The sequence below is a fragment of the Salvelinus namaycush genome, chromosome 15, assembly GCF_016432855.1.
Source record: "Salvelinus namaycush isolate Seneca chromosome 15, SaNama_1.0, whole genome shotgun sequence".
Classification (NCBI taxonomy): domain Eukaryota; kingdom Metazoa; phylum Chordata; class Actinopteri; order Salmoniformes; family Salmonidae; genus Salvelinus; species Salvelinus namaycush.
In genome coordinates, this window is record NC_052321.1 from 39,036,834 (window position 1) to 39,058,283 (window position 21,450).

The 21,450-nt window shown below is 43.2% G+C and overlaps 1 protein-coding gene across 2 annotated transcripts in view; it reads left to right on the plus strand.

Annotated features, from left to right (window-relative positions):
* foxn3 (forkhead box N3) overlaps window positions 1-21,450 on the plus strand; it is a 115,620-nt gene that overhangs the window by 24,807 nt on the left and 69,363 nt on the right. Inside the window, exons 1-2 of one of the 2 annotated variants that reach the window (XM_039009903.1) lie at window positions 9,107-9,326; window positions 11,743-12,389. In XM_039009903.1, the coding sequence (XP_038865831.1) occupies window positions 11,763-12,389 (627 nt within the window). In that variant the 5' untranslated portion in view covers window positions 9,107-9,326; window positions 11,743-11,762. Of the gene's footprint in view, window positions 1-9,106; window positions 9,327-11,742; window positions 12,390-21,450 lie in introns of those variants that run through there. The other variant, XM_039009904.1, reaches the window with a different exon arrangement.

The window sequence follows — 21,450 nt, forward strand, 5'->3', positions numbered from 1 at the left end:
AATTACCTTGACTATCCTGTACCCCTGCACATTGATTCTCGATGGTGCAGCTGTAGAACCTTTTGAGGATCTGGGAACCCATGCCAGATCTTTTCAGTCTCCTGAGGGGGAAAAGGCGTTGTCGTGCCCTCTTCACAACTGTCTTGGTGTGTTTGGACCATGATAGTTTGTTGGTGATGTGGACACCAAGTAACTTGAAACTCTCAACCCATTCCACTACAGCCCCGTCGATGTGAATGGGGGCGTGTTCGGCACTCCATTTCCTGTAGTCCACGATCATCTCCTTTGTCTTGCTCACGTTGAGGGAGAGGTTGTTGTCCTGGCACCACACGGCCAGGTCTCTGACCTCCTCCCTATAGGCTGTCTCATTGTTGTCGGTGATCTGGCCTACCACCGGTGTGTTGTCAGCAAACTTAATGATGGTGTTGGAGTCATGCTTGGCCACGCAGTCGTGGGTGAACAGGGAGTTCAGGAGGGGACTAGGCTAGCAGCCCAGAGGGGCCCTCGTGTTGAGGATCAGCATGGCAGATGTGTTGTTGGGGGGGGGGGGGGGTCGTCATCTGTGGATCTGTTGGGAAGGAATGCAAATTGGAGTGGGTCTAAGGTTTCCGGCATGATGGTGTTGATGTGAGCCATGACCAGCCTTTCAAAGCACTTCATGGCTACCGATAGTCGGTAGGGGCGGTAGTCATTTAGGCATGTTACCTTCGCTTTCTTGAGAACAGGAACTATGGTGGTCTGCTTGAAACATGTAGGTATTACAGACTCGGTCATGGAGAGGTTGAAAATGTCAAGTGAAGACACTTGCCAGTTGGTCCACGCATGCTCTGAGTACACGTCCTGGTAATCCGTCTGGCCCGAGGCCTTGTGAATGTTGACCTGTTTAAAGGTCTTGCTCACATCGGCTACGAAGAGCGTGATCACACAGTCATCCAGAACAGCTGGTGCTCTCATGCATGCTTCAGTGTTGCTTGCCTCGAAGCGAGCATAAAGAGGCATTTAGCCCATTTGGTAGGCTCGCGTCACTAGGCAGCTCGCGGCTGGGTTTCCCTTTGTAGTCTGTAATAGTTTGCAAGCCCTGCCACATCCGACGAGCGTCAGAGCCTGTGTAGTAGGATTCAATTTTAGTCCTGTATTGACGCTTTGCCTGTTTGATGGTTCGTCTGAGGGCATAACGTGATTTCTTATGAGTCCGGATTAGTGTCCCGCCCCTTGAAAGCGGCAGCTCTAGCCTTTAGCTCATTGCGGATGTTTCCTGTAACCCATGGCTTCTGGTTTGGATATATACGTATGGTCACTGTGGGGATGACATCATTGATGCACTATTGACTGGAACATATTCCAGTCTGTGCTTGCAAAACAGTCCAGTAGGGTAAAACCTTAACCTTGTAAATTTGACGTTTTGAGCAACTTTGAAATTTGATGTTTGGAGAAAAGGAACAATACTGAGCAGGAGGAGTCAACCCAGGCTGTCAAAAACACTTTTACATTTGGAGAAACGTGGAAAAACATCTTATTCTGCAGTGAGACTGTGTTTTTGTGTGTGTTTGTGAATGTGTATGTTTGTGAAAGTGGGCTAGTGTGAGTAATGTACGTATGTGTATGTGTATGTGTGTATGTGTTTAAAAGTGGTCATTGCTCTGAGCTATAGCCTATCTCTCTGTCCTGCTCAGATAAGGAGAGTGGATAAAAGACAAGCCGTGCATTCAGCAAATTACTACCTCTTCCACTTCGGCTGCACAGCCAATGACCTTCGGCCTCTAGCTCACCCCTCTCCCCCTGGTCTCTCTCCTCCCTCCCCCTCCCTTATCTCACTCCTTCCCTCCCTGCCTTTGTGGAGGGCTAGCAAAGCTCCAGTCTGTTGTTGTTGCTCAGACAAAGACACCGTAGCAGCTCTTTTGATTCAAACACAAACACAGACGGCGTGAGTGAGTACATGCAAGGTGTTGAGAGAGAGAGAGAGAGGCAAGAAGAGTGGAAGATCAAGAAGATAAAAACTAAGTGAACTCCTCTCTTCCCTTCTGTTTGTTTCCCCCGTTTAAACATGTGACGTCATCCCAGGGTGCTTTTACGGAGAGTTACTGGTGTGTGTTTGTGTCAGGCCGCTGGCCCTGCACCAATCGAACGAGCCAAGGGTCGGCACTCATCAGACAGGTTACTGGGGCAAGACATGTGACACCTACTCAAGGGGCAGTTACAGAAAAGCACACACACTGGCTCCACCCTCTTCTGTCAGGTAAACATAGGGCAGATGAGTCAAGACTTGTCTGAGGTTGAAGCAGGTTTCAGTGTATGTGTGCTTTCACTCAGTCACATTGCTTTGACGTCACAGGGTGTTTTGATGAGCTTGTTGTGGATGTACGCATGAGTGTTGATTTCACAGCAGGAGAAATCAAATCAGGACGTGTTACCAGGACAGGTACTCAGAGCATGCATGCGCGGACTAACTGGCAAGTGTCTTCACTGACATTTTGACCTCTCCCTGACCCAGTCTGTAATACCTACATGTTTCAAGCAGACCACGAACACCAAGGTAACCTGCCTAAATGACTACCGACCCGTAGCACTCACGTCTGTAGCCATGAAGTGCTTTGAAAGGCTGGTCATGGCTCACATCAACACCATCATCCCAGAAACCCTAGACCCACTCCAATTTGCATAACGCCCCAACAGATCCACAGAGTGTATATGAGCAAGGAAAGAAGCCCAAACTCACGTCCAGGTAGGGACTGTTACAGTCTGACTTTTCACATGTTTTCTAAATGATGATAATAGGTACTGTAGTCAAGCTCTGGAAGTCTATCGGGTTTATAATGACTGCTGTAAAAGGACATTTACTGTACGTGTATCTTAAAGTACAGGGTGGATGTTTTTTCTCTCACTGACCGCAGTGGGTTAGTCATAGGAGTGAACTAGTGTGCCTCTCTCAACAGCTGAAAACAAACGCATTTAGACCTGTGTGTGTGTGTGTGTGTGTGTGTGTGTGTCAGACCTGGGATAACTATAGTTCGATCGAGTTCAGGCTTAACTGAATGAACAACAGAGACAGAATGCAATGTGGAATTTTATTAAATAGTTTGGGGTATGGCCTTTGTCTCTGAGGAATGGTCCTCGGCGCCAGATACTGATGACAGGTAGCCCTTTGCTGGGCAGCTGGCATCGAACCCCCCCCCCCCCACTAGGGGAAAGGCATTGGGGGGGGATGTGCATTATTGTGCCATGCTTATAGGTCAAAGGTAAATAGGTGAATAACATTCCGCGCATGGCTAATAGGAAGAGGAGAAGAACGAGACACTGAGCTGAGGATGATACATTTGTATTCATTCCCACTATGCCCGTAGTATAGGAAACAGAATGAATTATGTTATGCTGCTTGATAAAGTTAAATGAGCATTCAGACCAGCCTTCCTGTTTGAACTTTCATAAACAACATTTTTAACTATGCTTTGTGGAAAGTAACTACTTTGGAGGTGATTACAACTATTCCGCCCCAAAAATGTAACTTTTTAAAACTATTTCAAAACAAATCTCAAAAAGTAACTACTTTGTAAACTATTTGAATACAGATATGAGAAAGCAATTACTAAATGTCTATTGCCACAGCTGTACATAATCAAGTCAAATCAATTAACCAATGATATTTTATTGATAAGTATAAATAAGTTGTGACGCTCAACCACTGTAGGACTCTTTCAACATGCCACTGAAAAGATCGAACGCTGCAATGAAATGAATGATACCTGAATATACTGTAAGAGTAATTCAAAGCCATTTGCACAAATTGCTAACAGCAAGTTGGATGCTTAGCAAAAACAACTTTGAACCTCTTTGTCCATCTGAGGGTAAGTGTCCTTGTTTCAAACACACACTATACCATCTTTAAAGGGATGGTTTGCTCAGAATACAAACTAACATGCTTTTCATCTTACCTTTTCTGTAGTTGATTCAAGGCGGCAGTTTTCGGATATGTAGTTTCCTTTCAACACTTAATAGCCATGTTTTGTTAGTGCTAGCATTCTCAGTAACACTTAACATTACACTGTTCTTGTGCCTGTGTAATTGGAGCATCATTTTATTAGCATGGTACATAATACCGTGCTAATTGCATTTTAATTGCATAGCAATGAGCTGAGAGTTTTTGTAACTATTCCTCTTGTGTACAGTAGTGACTGTGATTTATTCCACTTATATAATAACTCCATTATTATTGATGGAAAGATCCCATGATCCCAAGAATAGAGGTGTTAACGCCGGTGTCCTGGCTAAATTCCCAGTCTAGCCCTCGTAGCATCATTGCCACCTAATCATCCCCAGCTTCCAAATTGGCTAATTTATCCACCTTCATCTCCCCTGTAACTATTTCCCAGGTCGTTGTTGTAAATGACAATGTGTTCTCAGTCAACTTACCTGGTAAAATAAGGGTAAAATAAAACATTTAAATAAATATCATGCAATTATATAGCAATTTCCAAAGTTTTATGTAACAACAATGTTGCTATCATAATAAGCAAACTACATATGTAAAATAACTTCATGTCAAGTCTTACTGTGTTACCTTATTTCTCACTCATTATGAAAATATATTTGTTAGTCATTTCGAAGCTGAAAAAGTGCTCTACTCTAATGTTGAGGTGATGTCCCTCGTGTATTTAATTCTTGGCTACAGGCTATATTAAAATTCATATCTAAGAGCCCTCCAAACCATATGCTTATGATCATATTTTTAGACCAATTCAACTAATTGTTGTAGTTTTTGGTTCTTCGTCAAATATATAAGTCGGAAGTTTACATACACTTAGGTTGGGGTCATTAAAACTCATTTTTCAACCACTCCACAAATTTCTTGTTAACAAACTATAGTTTTGGCAAGTCGGTTAGGACATCTACTTGTGCATGACACAAGTCATTTTTCCTACAATTGTTTACAGACAGATTATATCACTTATAATTAACTGTATCACAGTTCCAGTGGGTCAGAAGTTTACATACAAGAAGTTGACTGTGCCTTTAAACAGCTTGGGAAATTACAGAAAAGGATGTCATAGTTTTAAAGGCTTCTGATAGGCTAATTGACATCATTTGAGTCAATTGGAGGTGTACCTGTGGATATATTTCAAGGTCTAACTTCAAGCTCAGTGCCTCTTTGCTTGACATCATGGGAAAATCAAAAGAAATCAGCCAAGAAAAAAATTGTAGACCTCCACAAGTCTGGTTCATCCTTGGGAGAAATTTCCAAACGCTTGAAGGTACCACGTTCATCTGTACAAATAATAGTACGCAAGTATAAACACCATGGGAGCACGCAGCCGTCATATCGCTCAGGAAGAAGACGCGTTCTGTCTCCTAGAGATTAACGTACTTTTGTGCAAAAAATCAATCCCAGAACAACAGCAAAGGACCTTGTGAAGATGCTGGAGGAAACAGGTACAAACGTATCTATATCCACAGTACAAAGTAAAAAGTCCATGTCCTATATCAACATAACCTGAAAGGACGCTCAGCCAGGAAGAAGCAACTGCTCCAAAACCGCCATAAATGTCACGGCCGTGAAAAGAAGAGGACCAAGGTGCAGCGTGGTTAGCGTACATTTTCTCTTTATTTGGAAAAAAACGCCGAACAAAACAACAAACACTACAAAAACAAACCGTGAAGCTCAAAGGCTATGTGCCGTAAACAAAGTCAACTTCCCACAAAGACAGGTGGAAAAAAGGGCTACCTAAGTATGGTTCTCAATCAGAGACAACGATAGACAGCTGCCTCTGATCGAGAACCACACCCGGCCAAACACAAAGAAATACACAACATAGAACATAGAATACCCACCCCAACTCACGCCCTGACCAAACCAAAATAGAGACATAAAAAGGATCTCTAAGGTCAGGGCGTGACAATAAAAAGCCAGACTATGGTTTGCATCTGCACATGGGGACAAAGATCATACTTTTTGGAGAAATGTCCTCTGGTCTGATGAAACAAAAATAGAACTGTTTGGCCATAATGACCATCGTTATGTTTGGAGGAAAAAGGGGGAGGTTGCAAGCCGAAGAACACCATCCCAACCGTGAAGCACGGGGGTGGCAGCATCATGTTGTGGGGGTGTTTTGCTGCAGGAGGGACTGGTGCACTTCACAAAATAGATGGCATCATGAGGGAGAAAAATGATGTGGATATATTGAAGCAACATCTCAAGACATCAGTCAGGAAGTTAAAGCTTGGTCGCAAATGGGTCTTCCAAATGGACAATGACCCCAAGCATACTTCCAAAGTTGTGGCAAAATGGCTTAAGGACAATAAAGTCAAGGTATTGGAGTGGCCATCACAAAGCCCTGACCTCAATCCTATAGAAAAATGTGTGGGCAGAACTGAAAAAGTGTGTGCGAGCAAGGAGGCCAACAAACCTGACTCAGTTACACCAGCTGTCAGGAAGAATGGGCCAAAATTCACCCAACTTATTGTGGGAAGCTTGTGGAAGGCTACCTGAAACATTTGACCCAAGGTAAACTATTTAAAGGCAATGCTACCAAATACTAATTGAGTGTGTGTAAACTTCTGACCCACTGGGAATGTGATGAAAGAAATAAAAGTTGAAATAAATCATTCTCTCTACTATTAATATGACATTTCAAATTCTTAAAATACAGTGGTGATCCTAACTGACATAAGACAGTTAATTTTTACTTGGATTAAATGTCAGGAATTGTGAAAAACTGAGTTTAATGTATTTGGCTTAGGTGTATGTAAACTTCCGAATTCAACTCTATTTGGCAGCCATTTATTATAATTTATTTTCAAATAACTTTTTGGAGAGGTATTCAAAATACTTTTAAATATTATTTGTTTTTCTGTATTTGACCTGTATTTGAATATCCAAAAAATCGTTGCCTTTTAGTTGAAACTATATGAACTGTATTTGACTACTGTACGTCTATTTTTTTTTTTAAGTTGGTATTTTCATATAAACTACAAAATACAACTCTTTTCTGCCCAGGTCTGGTGTGTAGAGTATATTTTATGTCAAAGGGGAAACTAAAAAGGTACACACAGTGCTGGTTGTTCTTGTCAATGCAAAACAGACATCGCTTGAATACATTAGAAGTATTGGTAGTAGTATTTCTGAGTTGTCTTTACTAATTCTCGTGAACAGCTCCAAAGCCTCCAACGTGCTTCAGAAGTTTGCATTGATTGATGTCGTGTTTTATTAATTAGGGGTTAAAGGTAAACTCAGCAAAATGACGTTGCATGAGCAGCACCGCAGATATTGCGATGAGCAAGATTCAAAGAGTATCTGAGCACGTGCATATGGGTTCACTTCACGCTCTTACAACTTGGTAGCCACTGGACCAAAACAGCAGAGAAGTTTAGCCTCGCACTCCAATGCTCTTAGTAGTTGCGGAAATTGACCCACTATGCTGTTTACTTTGAGCATCTATGTTCTATCCTGACTCTATCTTTAAGACAAAATAGAGAATAGAGTAATAAAGCATCGTAAAAAAACATATTTCCAATGTGGCCCTCATGTTTGTTTGTGTGTGTGCGTGTGTTATATACAAACGTGTACATGTACTTCTGAAGTACTATCAGTAGCTGAGTTGAGTATTTACTTACTACTGGCATGAATAGCCTCCTTACACCCCCCCCCCCCCACACACACACTTATAATTAGTCATGCGGTTGAGTGTGTGTGTGTGTGTTGAGGTGACAGTTTGGCAGTTGGTTGGGGGTATGAGAGGGGCAGGCTTGGTCTATTCAGAGGGGATTGGTCCTTTGTATTTGGCTAGGGGCCCTGGCCTGACCTGCAGGAGAGTGGTCTGCCATACTCAAAGAGACACAGAATGGGGGAGAGAGAGAGAGAAAGGGTGAGAGAAAGAGAGAGAGAAGGGGAGAGAGAGAGGTCATGTACTTTAGGTCATGTACTTTAGTTTAGTTTGCTCTCCCTTTAATGTTTTTGGGGGGATTGAGTCGAAAATTAGTGACGGAGTTATTTCTTGTGTAAACTGTTGGAGGTGCGTGTGTGTGCGGATGAGTTGAGTGTGAAGGAGTGTGTGTGCAAATGTAAACAAGTGAGATGAGGAGTGTGGTTGATTAGGAATGTTCTAATGACTTCCCCCGCCGTCACGCTTCTTGATCTAATAACAATCACGTGTCACTATTTCAACCTAAATTACCCACAGGTCTAGTATCAGCTAGTCCTTCTCAAATCCTAACCTTCACTTCATTAGGCGGTAAAACTCCAAACTGACTTTAGGTCAGTTGGACCTGAGCTGCAACAAGCTCTCAGTCTCACGTCAGAATTAGACGTTCATCCATGTTTCTCAAACTTCAAATTTCAATGTTGTTCCAAACGTTACATTTGGAAGTGTTTAAGGTTAAGTGTAGGCATTAGCTCTGAATTATTAAGGTTAGGGTTAAGTTTAGGCATTCATTCCAAAATCTTAAGGGTAGGCATTAACTCCGAATAGTTAAGGTAAGGGTTCAAGTTTGGGATAAGCTTAGAACAAAAATCACCAAAACTTTTTATCACTGGATTCAAACATGCAACCTTTTGCAAGTGAAGGGAACAGTGTTCACTGTTGCCCCTAGTGGCCGGGTTTCCACATCATCCCAAAGTCCTCAGACATGGATAGAGGTCTAATACTGACTTGTATCACAGGTGACCTGGCTGCTGAACACATAGACCTACAGCATGAGTGAGGAGATGGTTATAGCCTACTGGTATGAATGGTGAAAATGTCAGTATTTAATAACCTACTATTATAAAATAAACCCTGTCTTAATTTAAGTAACTTTTAGACTGATTGAAAATGCTAAATGTAATAACTGAATGAGCCTATTGTTATATTACAGCGTTACATAATGTGTTTTCTTTGGCAAAAACAAATGAAAGGCACTCTCGATTTGCAAAAATGAGTTTATTAAAATGATCCAGGGGGCATGACTCCCACGGCACATTTTAACATGGTCTCCAACTCCTCTCCAAAACAAATGTTGATGTATTTGTACAGCTGCTATTTGTGCCCTAAAACACAGTCGACTTCATTATGTTCACTTCTTTACTTTCAAGCTCAACACCACGCTTTGTGTGTGTGTGTGTGTGCACTGCCAGCCCCAAGCTTTGCCACGCCGTCATGTGTGGACTTCTAATTTGCTGACGAGCGACTCTGTTCTCCTCTCTTCACTTGCATGAGCCGACGAAACACACGCTCTCTCTCTCTCACACACACCGTATGCATTGGGGACGGGAAAGAGCTCAAATAACCGCCGAGGACTATGATTTCTGACGGGACTTGGTTCGATTTATCTCTGTAAACCTCGGTGTTTGATTCTGGGTGAGGATTACAATGCAGGGTTGTAAAGTAATTTACGCAGAGGCGGTTGTTCCAAAGACGTGTTCTATCTATGCCTCGCAATTCGTATATCGTCAGGTTGCCTAATGAGAGAAAACAGCTTGGAATCATCGTCGGGAATCGGACATTAATTTTGCTGTTACAATGTGTTTTTGGTGGAATCATTGTGGGATGGATGATTCGAGTTGGCGAGTTAATATTTTACTGACCAATTAAATATCGCTTAGTCTACGTAGGCTATCAATCACAGTCGTCGGGTACATTTGTCAAAATACCCTACACCTAATCTACTTTTATAAAAAAAAACGAATAGTATAAATGTACACTATATTGTAGCTTATTTACTATAGGGATGACAGTAGGCTAGGGCTATAGCGTTGGCTACGGCCTATCGTTCTCCCAAAGACCCCCCCGTTATTTTCTATCGTTATAGGCTTACTATTTAGAACGGTGCTTTGAAGCATTTGTATGACACAAGGTCGCAGCAGGCTATGCTCGGCTCCCACGGTTGCTTTTGAACTTTTTAAACTATAGTCTAAGCTCTACGGTCAACGTTTAACAGTTAAATGCCGTAGCGTATTCTTAGTTCAAAAGTAGACTTGCGTCCACCAAGATACGCAATGTTTAGACTGCCAAAATATTTACTTCTGTGCGCCTGTCATGTTAGCCAACTGGTTTAGATGGACCGTTGACTTAGGCTACCTGTAAGGTTTTGCTGTGAACTACTGTATGGCATCAATGACATGACTTCGCTGCACTCACCTGTGCGCAGTCAGGAGAAAGGCGAGAGATGTAGAAATACAGTCTTTGGAAAAGGGTGATGTTCTCGCCGGGTTGTGGTAGATAGACAATTCTGATAATTAGCTGCCCCCAAACCGAGCGCCCTGTTGTCAAGGCAACCCCACACAATGAAATTACCTCGACTGTCTGTCAGCTGCTGTAACATCATTTATTTTCCGCGTAGAAGAGGCTCCTGGGATTGCTCTTCCAACAGTTCCAAATTGGAAACAGTTGTCCTCATCACTTCTCTCATGTGCCATACTAGTCTATGACTAATGAGTTAGTGAGTAAGCTATATCGTTTTTTTTTTCTTCACTTCTGAAAGTGATTAAGAGTGCAATAAGCATAGGCTGCAATCTGTGAGAATGCTACCTGAATAATTACATTGAATTTGTAGTGCAGTGTAGGCCTATCTGATTATCAATGTTCTTACGTGGGACATGTCATCCCCAAAAGAGTCGACATTCCCGCAGCGCCTAGCCTAGTTCAATACACGACGAGCGTGGTGTGTTGGTGTGCAGCTCAACCGCTGTCTTTTGAAACAATTTCAAGTGAAAACGGTATGGCGTTCAACCATTGGAACCGCAAGACGAACGCGTTTGCTTGCGTCTCTTATATAGCCTATTTTTAGGAAGAAGAAATCAGCTCGCTGTAATTAAAGGGAGCGCAGGGTCCAATCTGGGTGCTGCGTGTTTACCATGGCGTGTAACTGTTAAACCGGCCCGGGTTTCATCTGCCTCTGGTGGAGCATGACTAGTTTTATAACAGGGGAATGAGTGTTTTTCTTTTTTCAGAGACTGCTGTGGTAAAACAAATCCTCAGATACCGGCGGATTAAGCCATATAAACATGACTGTTACCTCAATTAAATACGCAGTGGTGAGAACGAGAGAGGGAAAGGGAGAGAGATTGAGAGAGAGAGAGAGAGAGTGTGTGAGGGACAGACAGTATAGGGAATTTGAGAAGGGGAGAACGAAAGGAGGGGAGAAAGAGTGAGGGAAAAGAGAGAATGTGAGTGGGGAGAGAGTCACTCACTCACTTGTTGTACAGTGTTTAGTGACAGCTGTGGGTAAATCAATCATAGAGACATAGGATTTGAAAGGTTGTCTGGTTATTTGAAGGTTAGGGCTACAATGGCCTGGTTATGTGAAGGTTGCAGTTTAGTTGTATGACGGTTATGACCTGTGTGTGTGTGTGTCATAGAGAAAGGCATCTGCAGTACTTGACTGCATGGTGGGTGTCTGTTTTCCACAGAACTCACTGCCTGAAATACTCTGCATACCTCCACTGACAGAGACAGAGAGAGAGAAAGACAGAGAGATGGGGTTGGGGAACAGAGAGCGGTCATGGACTTAAGGTTACTTTTCAGTATAGGACGGTAGTGTGTAAAGTGTGTCAGTGTGAGTGTGTGGGATAAATGTGGAGTGTTTAGAAGAGTCAGGTTACATGAGGTATGTGTGTGTAACATTGTGTTCTCCAGCTAGTTTTGTGCTGTTGTGATAGAATGATAATGACAACGATTATAACAATAGTAACACAAACATATTTTTTTATAGTCTCTCTCTTTCTCCCTCCATTACCGGACTGTTTAACACTAACCCCCTCTCTCTGTCCTCCAGGAGTCTAGGTGGTGGTGTCCATGGGTCCCGTCATGCCCCCCAGTAAGAAGCCTGAGGTGTCTGGCATCAGTGTAGCCAGCGCCAGCATGTCCCACCTCTACCAGACCGGCTCGCTGTCCCGCGCCCTGCAGGAGGCTGAGGAACTTGACCTGGTCCTCCCTGTCCACCTGGCCCTCCCCTTGGCACCCCTCCCAGGTGGGGCCGCCAAACCAGAGAAAGGCACCGCCACCCCGGGTATGGAGGACGAGGAGTTGACCAACCTCAACTGGCTCCACGAGAGCAAGAACCTGCTCAACAGCTTCGGAGACCCCGTGCTGCGCAGCGTCAGCCCCGTGGGCGGCGAGGGGGGCGGTACCCGCAACGGGGACCATGACGACACCCCGCCGTCGCCGTCGATGGTGGGCGGGGACCTTCCATACGACGCCCAGCGTAACCCCAACTGTAAGCCGCCCTATTCATTCAGCTGTCTGATTTTCATGGCGATTGAGGACGCGCCGTCCAAGAGGCTACCCGTGAAGGAGATATACAACTGGATCCTGGAACACTTCCCCTACTTCGCTAACGCTCCCACAGGCTGGAAGAACTCTGTCAGGCACAACCTGTCCCTCAATAAGTGCTTCAAGAAGGTGGACAAGGACAGGAGCCAGGTAAGAAGGAGGAGGAGGAGGAGCACACACAGAAATTCATGTAGCACGCGCGCGCACGCGCACACACACGTGCACAAATGCATACATACACATTCACATGATTCATGCACATACAGTTGAAGTCGGAAGTTTACATACACCTTAGCCAAATACATTTAAACTCAGTTTTTCACAATCCCTGACATTTAATCCTTGTAAAAAATTCCCTGTCTTAGGTCAGTTAGGATCACCACTTTATTTGAAGAATGTGAAATGTCAGAATAGTAGTACAGAGAATGACTTATTTCAGCTTTTCTTTTCTTTTATCACATTCCCAGTGGGTCAGAAGTTTACATACACTCAATTTGTATTTGGTAGCATTGCCTTTACATTTTTTAACTTGGGTCAAATGTTTCGGGTAGCCTTCCACAAGCTTCCCACAATAAGTTGGGTGAATTTTGGCCCATTCCTCTGACAGAGCTGGTGTAACTGAGTCAGGTTTGTAGGCCTCCTTGCTCGCACACGCTTTTTCAGTTTTGCCCACACATTTTCTATAGGATTAAGGTCAGGGCTTTGTGATGGCCAACTTCAATACCTTGACTTTGTTGTCCTAAAGCCATTTTGCCACAACTTTGGAAGTATGCTTGGGGTCATTGTCCAATTGGAAGACCCATTTGCGACCAAGCATTAACTTCCTGACTGATGTCTTGAGATGTTGCCTCAATATATCCACATAATTTTTCTCCCTCATGATGCCATCTATTTTGTGAAGTGCACCAGTCCCTCCTGCAGCAAAGCACCCCCACAACATGATGCTGCCACCCCCGTGCTTCCCGGTTGGAATGGTGTTCTTCGGCTTGCAAACCTCCCCCTTTTTCCTCCAAACATAACGATGGTCATTATGGCCAAACAGTTCTATTTTTGTTTCATCAGACCAGAGGATATTTCTCCAAAAAGTACGATCTTTGTCCCCATGTGGTTTTGGAGCAGTGGCTTCTTCCTTGCTGAGCGGCCTTTCAGGTTATGTCGATATAGGACTCGTTTTACTGTGGATATAGATACGTTTGTACCTGTTTCCTCCAGCATCTTCACAAGGTCCTTTGCTGTTGTTCTGGGATTGATTCGCACTTTTCACACCAAAGTACGTTAATCTCTAGGAGACAGAATGCGTCTCCTTCCTGAGCGGTATGACGGCTGCGTGGTCCCATGGTGTTTATACTTGCATACTATTATTTGTACAGATGAACGTGGTACCTTCAGGCGAAATTGCTCCCAAGGATGAACCAGACTTGTGGAGGTCCACCATTTATTTTCTGAGGTCTTGGCTGATTTCTTTTGATTTCCCCATGATGTCAAGCAAAGAGGCACTGAGTTTGAAGGTAGGCCTTGAAATACATCCACAGGTACACCTCCAATTGACTCAAATGATGTCAATTAGCCTATCAGAAGCTTCTAAAGCCATGACATAATTTTCTGGAATTTTCCAAGCTGTTGAAAGGCACAGTCAACTTAGTGTATGTAATCTTCTGACCCACTAGAATTGTGATACAGTGAATGATAAGTGAAATAATCTGTCTGTAAACAATTGTTGGAAAAATTACTTGTGTCATGCACAAAGTAGATGTCCTGACCGACTTGACAAAACTATAGTTTGTTAACAAGAAATTTGTGGAGTGGTTGAAAAATGAGTTTTAATGACTCCAACCTAAGTGTATGTAAACTTCCGACTTCAGCAGTATGCACTAGAGGTTGACAGGGGAACAAGACTCCCGCGGGATTCTGGCAGGAATGGGAGTGAAGTTTTAGAATCAAGTTCGGGACAGGATCAACAGTACACAGGAAGGCAGTACAGGAATAGTTATAAACAGAGTTTTTTTGGGCAAAAATATGTAATGTGTGAAGCATTTAATAAAATAGGCCTAATAACATTAAAAAAAGGGTAATTTCCCCCCTCCCTCCAGCAGCTCACTAATGCTCCTCGCTCCAGCTGTAGCCAGTCACTATAGGCTACCTCAGATGCCAATCTACTGTCAGTAGGCTAAATGATGAAGCCTTCAATTGAGCAATTGCCACGTCTTGTTGCAGCCAAGGACCCATCACTAACATTAACATTAGAGCCAAGGAAAGAGTGATGTTTTAGACATTTTATGGAGTTTTCTTTAACAATGAAGGAACCGAGTACACGCTTGTAAAAATGTTAAAATGCTGCTGTTTAATCAAACAGGCTACCAATCGGATGGTGGGACAGGCGGCCGGAAGTGGCATAGCTGCTCTACTCCCAACAACTGTACCATCAAGCCCAATTGTTTGCGTTTTTAACTTAAACTGTGCCATCTGAGGTGAATAGTGAAATAAAATTAGATTGACTTATACAGTACTACCGCTTAGTAAAAAATACGTAACAAAATGTTCATTTTGTTAATGTGTTGTACATGTTCATACAGTATGTGCGCAGTGCTCAGCTGCAGGCTGCTTTATGCCGGCTCTGTGCTGAGCAGACCATCCTGCTGGTGTCTAGGTCCTCATCCTCCAGCTTAATCTATCTACATTTAGGTCATCTAGAATACGCTCTTATCCTTAGCGACTTGGTCTCCAGCCAGTGCATTTAACTAAGATAGGTAAGACAACCACATGTCAGTCGCATATTGCATTGCTGAAATAATACTTTTCAATACTTCCTAAACAAACACAATAACCTACATGTTTCTGTGTGCAAAAATGAGCACGGGATGGGAAGGGAGTGATTTTTAATCGGAAAGGGACAGGAAGTTCCATTGTTGTAGAACTGTTGCGGGATCAGGACAGTACAGGAAAGTAATTGACAGGACAAGACAGGACAGGAATTCATTTTCACTCCTCAACCTCTAATATGCACCTGCATGCGTATACAAACACACACATTCACACACACACACACACACACACACACACACACACACACACACACACACACACACACACACACACACACACACACACACACACACACACACACACACACACACACACACACACACACACACACACACACAGATGCACACACACACTTGCCATAGTCAAGTACAGACAAAACCCTATCCTGGTATCGCTGTGACATGCCTGGTTTTTAAATGTCATTTGATGTTTTGTTTGAACTGTAAATTCCTGCACTGCAGCCAAACCTTTATTGAATAATGGACAAGTGTGTTTTCAGATAATTGCTTGATAAATTCATTGCTAATCACTTGTAGAGAGTAAAGTCCCATCTATATGTGTCTTTGTTCTTCAAGAGAGATACAGTACATCTGGTACATTGAAAACAAAGGAAACATTCTGCGTGATGCAATCCTGCTCTGTGTGCATACATGCATGTGTGTGGACAGTGGCTGACACATTAAGTTAATATGCTCCTGGGAAGTATCAGATTTTCTTATGCTAATGATAAATTCCACTACTTTTACCAATTTCCACAGAACATTTTCCAAAACACATTTACTTGAAGAATATTGCAGATGCAAAGTTTGGTAACAGAATAATGGTTTGTGTTGTTTGTGCCGTCATTCGGTTACCAAACTTTGCATTGGTACTGTTCTTCAACTAAATGTGGTTTTGTAACATTTTCAGTGGACGTTGTTAAAAGTCGTCCTTGAGCATAGTGTTTTATGGTTTGTTTAACTTTGCAATCATTCGTTTCTGTTTGAAATACGTTTTAAAGTGAAACATCTGAGTCTCAGCATCATTCTGTTAACGTGGAATTTCCCCATATGCAGATATTTACTATGACGCCACAATCATCAGTCACTGACTGGGACTGGTTTAATAGATTTACTTGAGTACATTACGTGTGTGTGTGTGTGTAGGCATGTGCTTGCATACATGCACGTGATCTTGCATGCATGTGATTTCTTGTATGTTGGTTTCTGTGAGTGTGTGTGTGTGTGTGTGTGTGTGTGTGTGTGTGTGTGTGTGTGTGTGTGTGTGTGTGTGTGTGGAACAGTAAAGCCCTTCCATGTGACTCACAGTTCGCTGCCATCTGCTTAGGGCTGTATACCTGTCTCCATGGCAACACCACTGCCATTGTCATGGAAAGCCAGCAGTTGCTGTAGCAACAGAGAAACTTATATGTGTGCGTGTGTGTGTGTGTGCAATACTTGTTCTTTTGTTCAGGCATGTTTTTATAAAGTTCATATTTTATGAATAATATTGCATGGATGTGTGTGTGTCTCGATTTGTTTTGTGTGTCTGTGCACTTGTGCGTGCTTGTGTGCATACTAGGCATGCATTCACGCACGCACACAGGTGTAGCATGCATAATACATTCCCTTATCACGCTAGACTGGAAAAATCTGGAAACCAAACATTGAAGTGAAATTGGATGTTGAAACCACTATCGACCAATCAGTTTCAATGATAAAAATCCTGTAAGCTTCTACCGCACGTCGTTGTTCCAATCTTTGTTAATGAGTTATTAACGATGCTAACAGGACTTGTGTGTGTCAATAGGCCACTTTTCAGAGTGGAGGGTTTGAATTGTGTCATTCGCAGAGCTATTCCATCTATACTATTCAATTTTTCTGTTTAATGAATGGTGTTTGTAAATGTTTTCCATGTTTGTGTATGTGTGTGTGTGTATGTGTGTTAAACTGTTTAATGAATGAGTGGGATGATTGTGTCTGTTTTCATTAGACATTCAGTGAAAATGCATGAATCTATTGCCTACGTTATGGAGAGGAGGACAGGAAAGGACAGGAGAGGAAGAGAAGAGAGGAGAGGAGAGGGGAGGAAGTGTGGATTGGATGAAGATGTGAGGTTTTGTCACTGGTTAAAGTGGTAGTGTGATTGTGGTATGTAGAGGATGTGGTATGTAGAGGTCTTTATGTTGCCTACTGTAAGGGATGTCCTTGTATGGAGTGATGTGATGGTTCAAACGGTGTGTGTATTAACAGGATTCCTGCAGATGCCTGCTGTCAGCGCGTGTTTGTGTGCGCATGCGCGTTTGTGTGTATGTGGCAGTCAAAGTGTCCTTGGTTTCCATGACGCTGTTTATGAACACAATGTTTCAGTTTGACACCTCATGACCGTGTACACACACACACACACACTCACACACACAGTGTTTTGTATTGCTATCCTTGTGGGAACCAAGAATTTATTTCCATCCAAAATCTTATTTTCCCTAACCCTAAATCGAACCCTAACTTAACCATAAGCCTAACCGTAACCTCAAAGCTCTAACCCCAAAACTATACCTAACTCTTAACCCTAACCCTAACCTTAATTCTAACCCTAACCCTAAACCTAAACCCTAACCCTAACCTTAATTCTAACCCTAACCCTAACCCCTAACCCTAACCTTAATTCTAACTCTAACCCTAACCTTAATTCTAACCCTAACCCTAAACCTAACCCTAACCTTAATTCTAACTCTAACCATAAACCTAACCCCTAACCTTAATTCTAACCCTAACCGTAAACCTAACCCCTAACCCTAAAATGGGGACCAGCTCGTGGGCCCAGCTAAATGTCCCCACTTTAAAAAAAAACAATTTTCATTGTTTTACTATCCTTATGGGGACTTCTGGTACCCACAAGGATAGTTAAACAAAAACACACCCCACACACACACACACAAGTTTCATGTTTTATTAGTCATATGTACAGGATACACATGGTATACACCGTCGAAATGCTTACTTGCAGGTTCTTTCTCGACAATGCGACAACAATAAGAAATAATAAAAGATAAGAATATGAACATAAAGTAAATGGCTCAATAGAATAGAATAAACGTTTTAGCATAAGTATAAAACAGGAAGGCACAACTTATAGTCCAATATTTACATGTGCATTGGGGAAGGGGCAAGTGTTTAAATTGTGCAGTATTTAGCAATTATAATAAGAGCCTGGTAGCAGCATATGTGATGTGTGTATTATGAATGTATATGTGTGTGTGTGGATGAGTGTGTGGGTGTGTGTGTGCGTGAGTGAGTGCATGTGGGCTAAGGTGCAGGTGGTTAGTCCAGTTCTGGGGCGGCAGGTAGCCTAGTGGTTAGAGCGTTGGACTAGTATCCGAAAGGTTGCAAGATCGAATCCCCGAGCTGACAAGGTAAAAATCTGTCGTTCTGCCCCTGAACAAGGCAGTTAACCCACAGACCTCATGCGCCGAAACCTTCTGCCTGACACAGACACAAACAGTACCATAACTAAATGCAAATGCCACTTTAGTGCTCTCTCTCTATCTCGTGGTAAACATTGATTTAAACCTTGATTAATGCCACTGTTTTTCTTGTGTTTCTGTGGTGACCATGGCAACATGCAGATTGAATGCCCTGAGTGCCAGACCGTAAAGATCAAGCCAGATAAGATTACCAAAACCAAAACCAAAACCAACATTTCATCTGCATTGAAATAGAACATGTCATTTACAAATAGAAGAGTTGGTCTATATTGACCAGTATTTAGAGGTTACCTTGACAATCTCTGTTTAGTGAGTGCCTGTGTGTTTTTGTGATTGTGTGTGTGTGTCATTGAGATTAATGTGTGTAATGCTTGCTAATGGGGCAGGCTTATTACTGTTGTAGAAAGGTGTGGCCTTTTAGCTCTGTCCGTCTGTGAGGTTCAGCTGTGTGTGTGTTTGCGTCCTGTTAGCTGTTTGGTTCAGCAGTTTAATTATTTACACAGGGAAACATGGTCGACACAGAGGGATGAGACACCGGGGCAAGAGCATCTGCAATCTCTCTCTCTCTCTCTCTCTCTCTCTCTCTCTCTCTCTCTCTCTCTCTCTCTCTCTCTCTCTCTCTCTCTCTCTCTCTCTCTCTCTCTCTCTCTTCTCTTCTCTCTCTCTCTCTCTCTCTCTCAATTACAATTACATTGAAAGGGCTTTATTGGCATGGGAAACATGTTTACATTGCCAAAACAAGTTAAATAAATAATAGATAAAAGTGAAATAAACAATCAAAAATGAACAGTAAACATTACACGCACAAAAGTTCCAAAGGAATAGAGACGTTTAAAATGTCATATGATGGCTGTGTACACTGTTGTAACGATGTGCAAATAGTTAAAGCACAAAGGGAAAATAAATAAACATAAATATTCACTGGTTGCCCTTTTCTTGTGGCAACAGGTCACACATCTTGCTGTAGTGATGGCACACTGAGGGATTTCACCTAATAGATATGAAAGTTTACCAACATTTGATTTGTTTTTCGAATTCTTTGTGAGTCTGTGTGATTTGAGGGAAATATGTGTCTCTAACATGGTCATACATTTGGCAGGAGGTTAGGAAGTGCAGCTCAGTTTCCAACACATTTTGTGGGCAGTGTGCACATAGCCTGTCTTCTCTTGAGAGCCAGGTCTGCCTACGGCGGCCTTTCTCAATAGCAAGGCTATGCTCACTGTACATAGTCAATGCTTTCCTTAAGTTTGGGTCAGTTACAGTGGTCAGGTATTCTGCCACTTTGTACTCTCTGTTTAGGGCCAAATAGCATTCTAGTTTGCTCAGTTTTTTTGTTAATTCTTTCCAATATGTCAAGTAATTAACTTTTCGTTTTCTCATGATTTGGTTGGGTCTAATTGTGTTGCTGTCCTGGGGCTCTGTGTGTTCTGTTTGTGTTCGTGAACAGAGCCCCAGGACCAGCTCGCTTAGGGGACGCTTCTCTAGGTTAATCGCTCTGTAGGTGATTTCTCTCTCTCTCTCCCTCTCGCATAGTGGGTGTATTACCGGTAGAAGTCATTGAGGTCATGCTGATGCTACTAACAGACATGGACTGCAGCTGTAAACTCTGCTTAATAACGCAGCAACAGGTCAGGACCGATCCTGTGGTCGCTCTGCCCCTAGTCATCACCCCATCAGGGATCCTCTGCCACTATCCTCGGCCTGCCCTGCTCTCTCACTGATCCCCTGAGCGACCTGTCCCTCTGCCTCCAGTCCCCTGTCCTCCAGCCTCACACTCTGCCCATCTGTGAACTCCTGGGCTATGTGCCTGCTGATGTGTGCCCAGTCCCTATACCCCCTGTCTCCTGTCTCCTGTCCCCTAGCCCCCTATTCTCAGTCCCCAGTTCATGGTCTCTCGCTACCCCCCCCCTCGCCTGATGATGTGTACCCTGGCCAGATGTTATCCTCTGTGTAGACAGATGTTAGCCTGCCAGGGTTAGCTGGTGTTAGCACGCACATCCTCTGCTACGCACTCAACCGCTCTCGCTGTCGCTCTCTCTCGCTCTCCAGTGGACATAGATCTGTTACAGGAATATTTTGCTCAGATCTTCTAACACTAAAGGGGCAGAAAACTCTTCCATTGTTGTGTAGCTATTGTTGTTGGAAGGAGGGGTAATGCGATGTGGGTTTTCATTGCCAAAAATACCTGCAATCAGTCAGTCTGCTCATCACACACACACATACACACAGATAGTGACTAATTCAATTGGGATGTTTTTAATAGGTCAATTTGAAGGGTGAGACTGTAAAATAGCTGTAGTTCAGAGATCACCCCCTCTGTTCTCTATGTGTTGTGACTCATAGGCCAGGGGAGCTCATGTTAGACTAGAAAAGTCCTTCAGTCTGCTGGTTTATAGACCACCTTTTATAGAGAGAGAGGGGGGGGGGAGTAGAGTGAGAGAGGGCGTAGAGAGGGAGGGCAGAAAGAGAGAGAGGAGGGGGCGGAGAAGACGGAGAGGGATTCTTTTATTTAAATACCTTTATTGGCCCAATAGTTACATCATTAAAAGCAAAAACTTTACTACATTTTAACGGACCTAGAAAGTTAGAACCAAGCCCCCTCCCGTCCAGGAGAGAGAGAGAAGTGGAGAGGGATACCCCCGGCAGACACCGTTATTTGTTTTCTGTTCATCGGCTGATGAGTCAAATTGTTGCGTTCATCCGACCAGCCTTTTACTCTCTCTCTCTCTCTCTCTCTCAGGAGGAGAGGAGGAGGAGAATGTTGTTGTGACAAGTAAAGATAACTGTGGTGGAATGTCATAGCAGACAATGACAGGGGATGAGATCACCATGCTCTCTCTCTTTCTCTGTGTGTGTGTGTGTGTGTGGTGTGGTGTGGTGTGGTGTGTGTGCGTGCGTGTGCATACACTCCTATGCTAGGGGAGC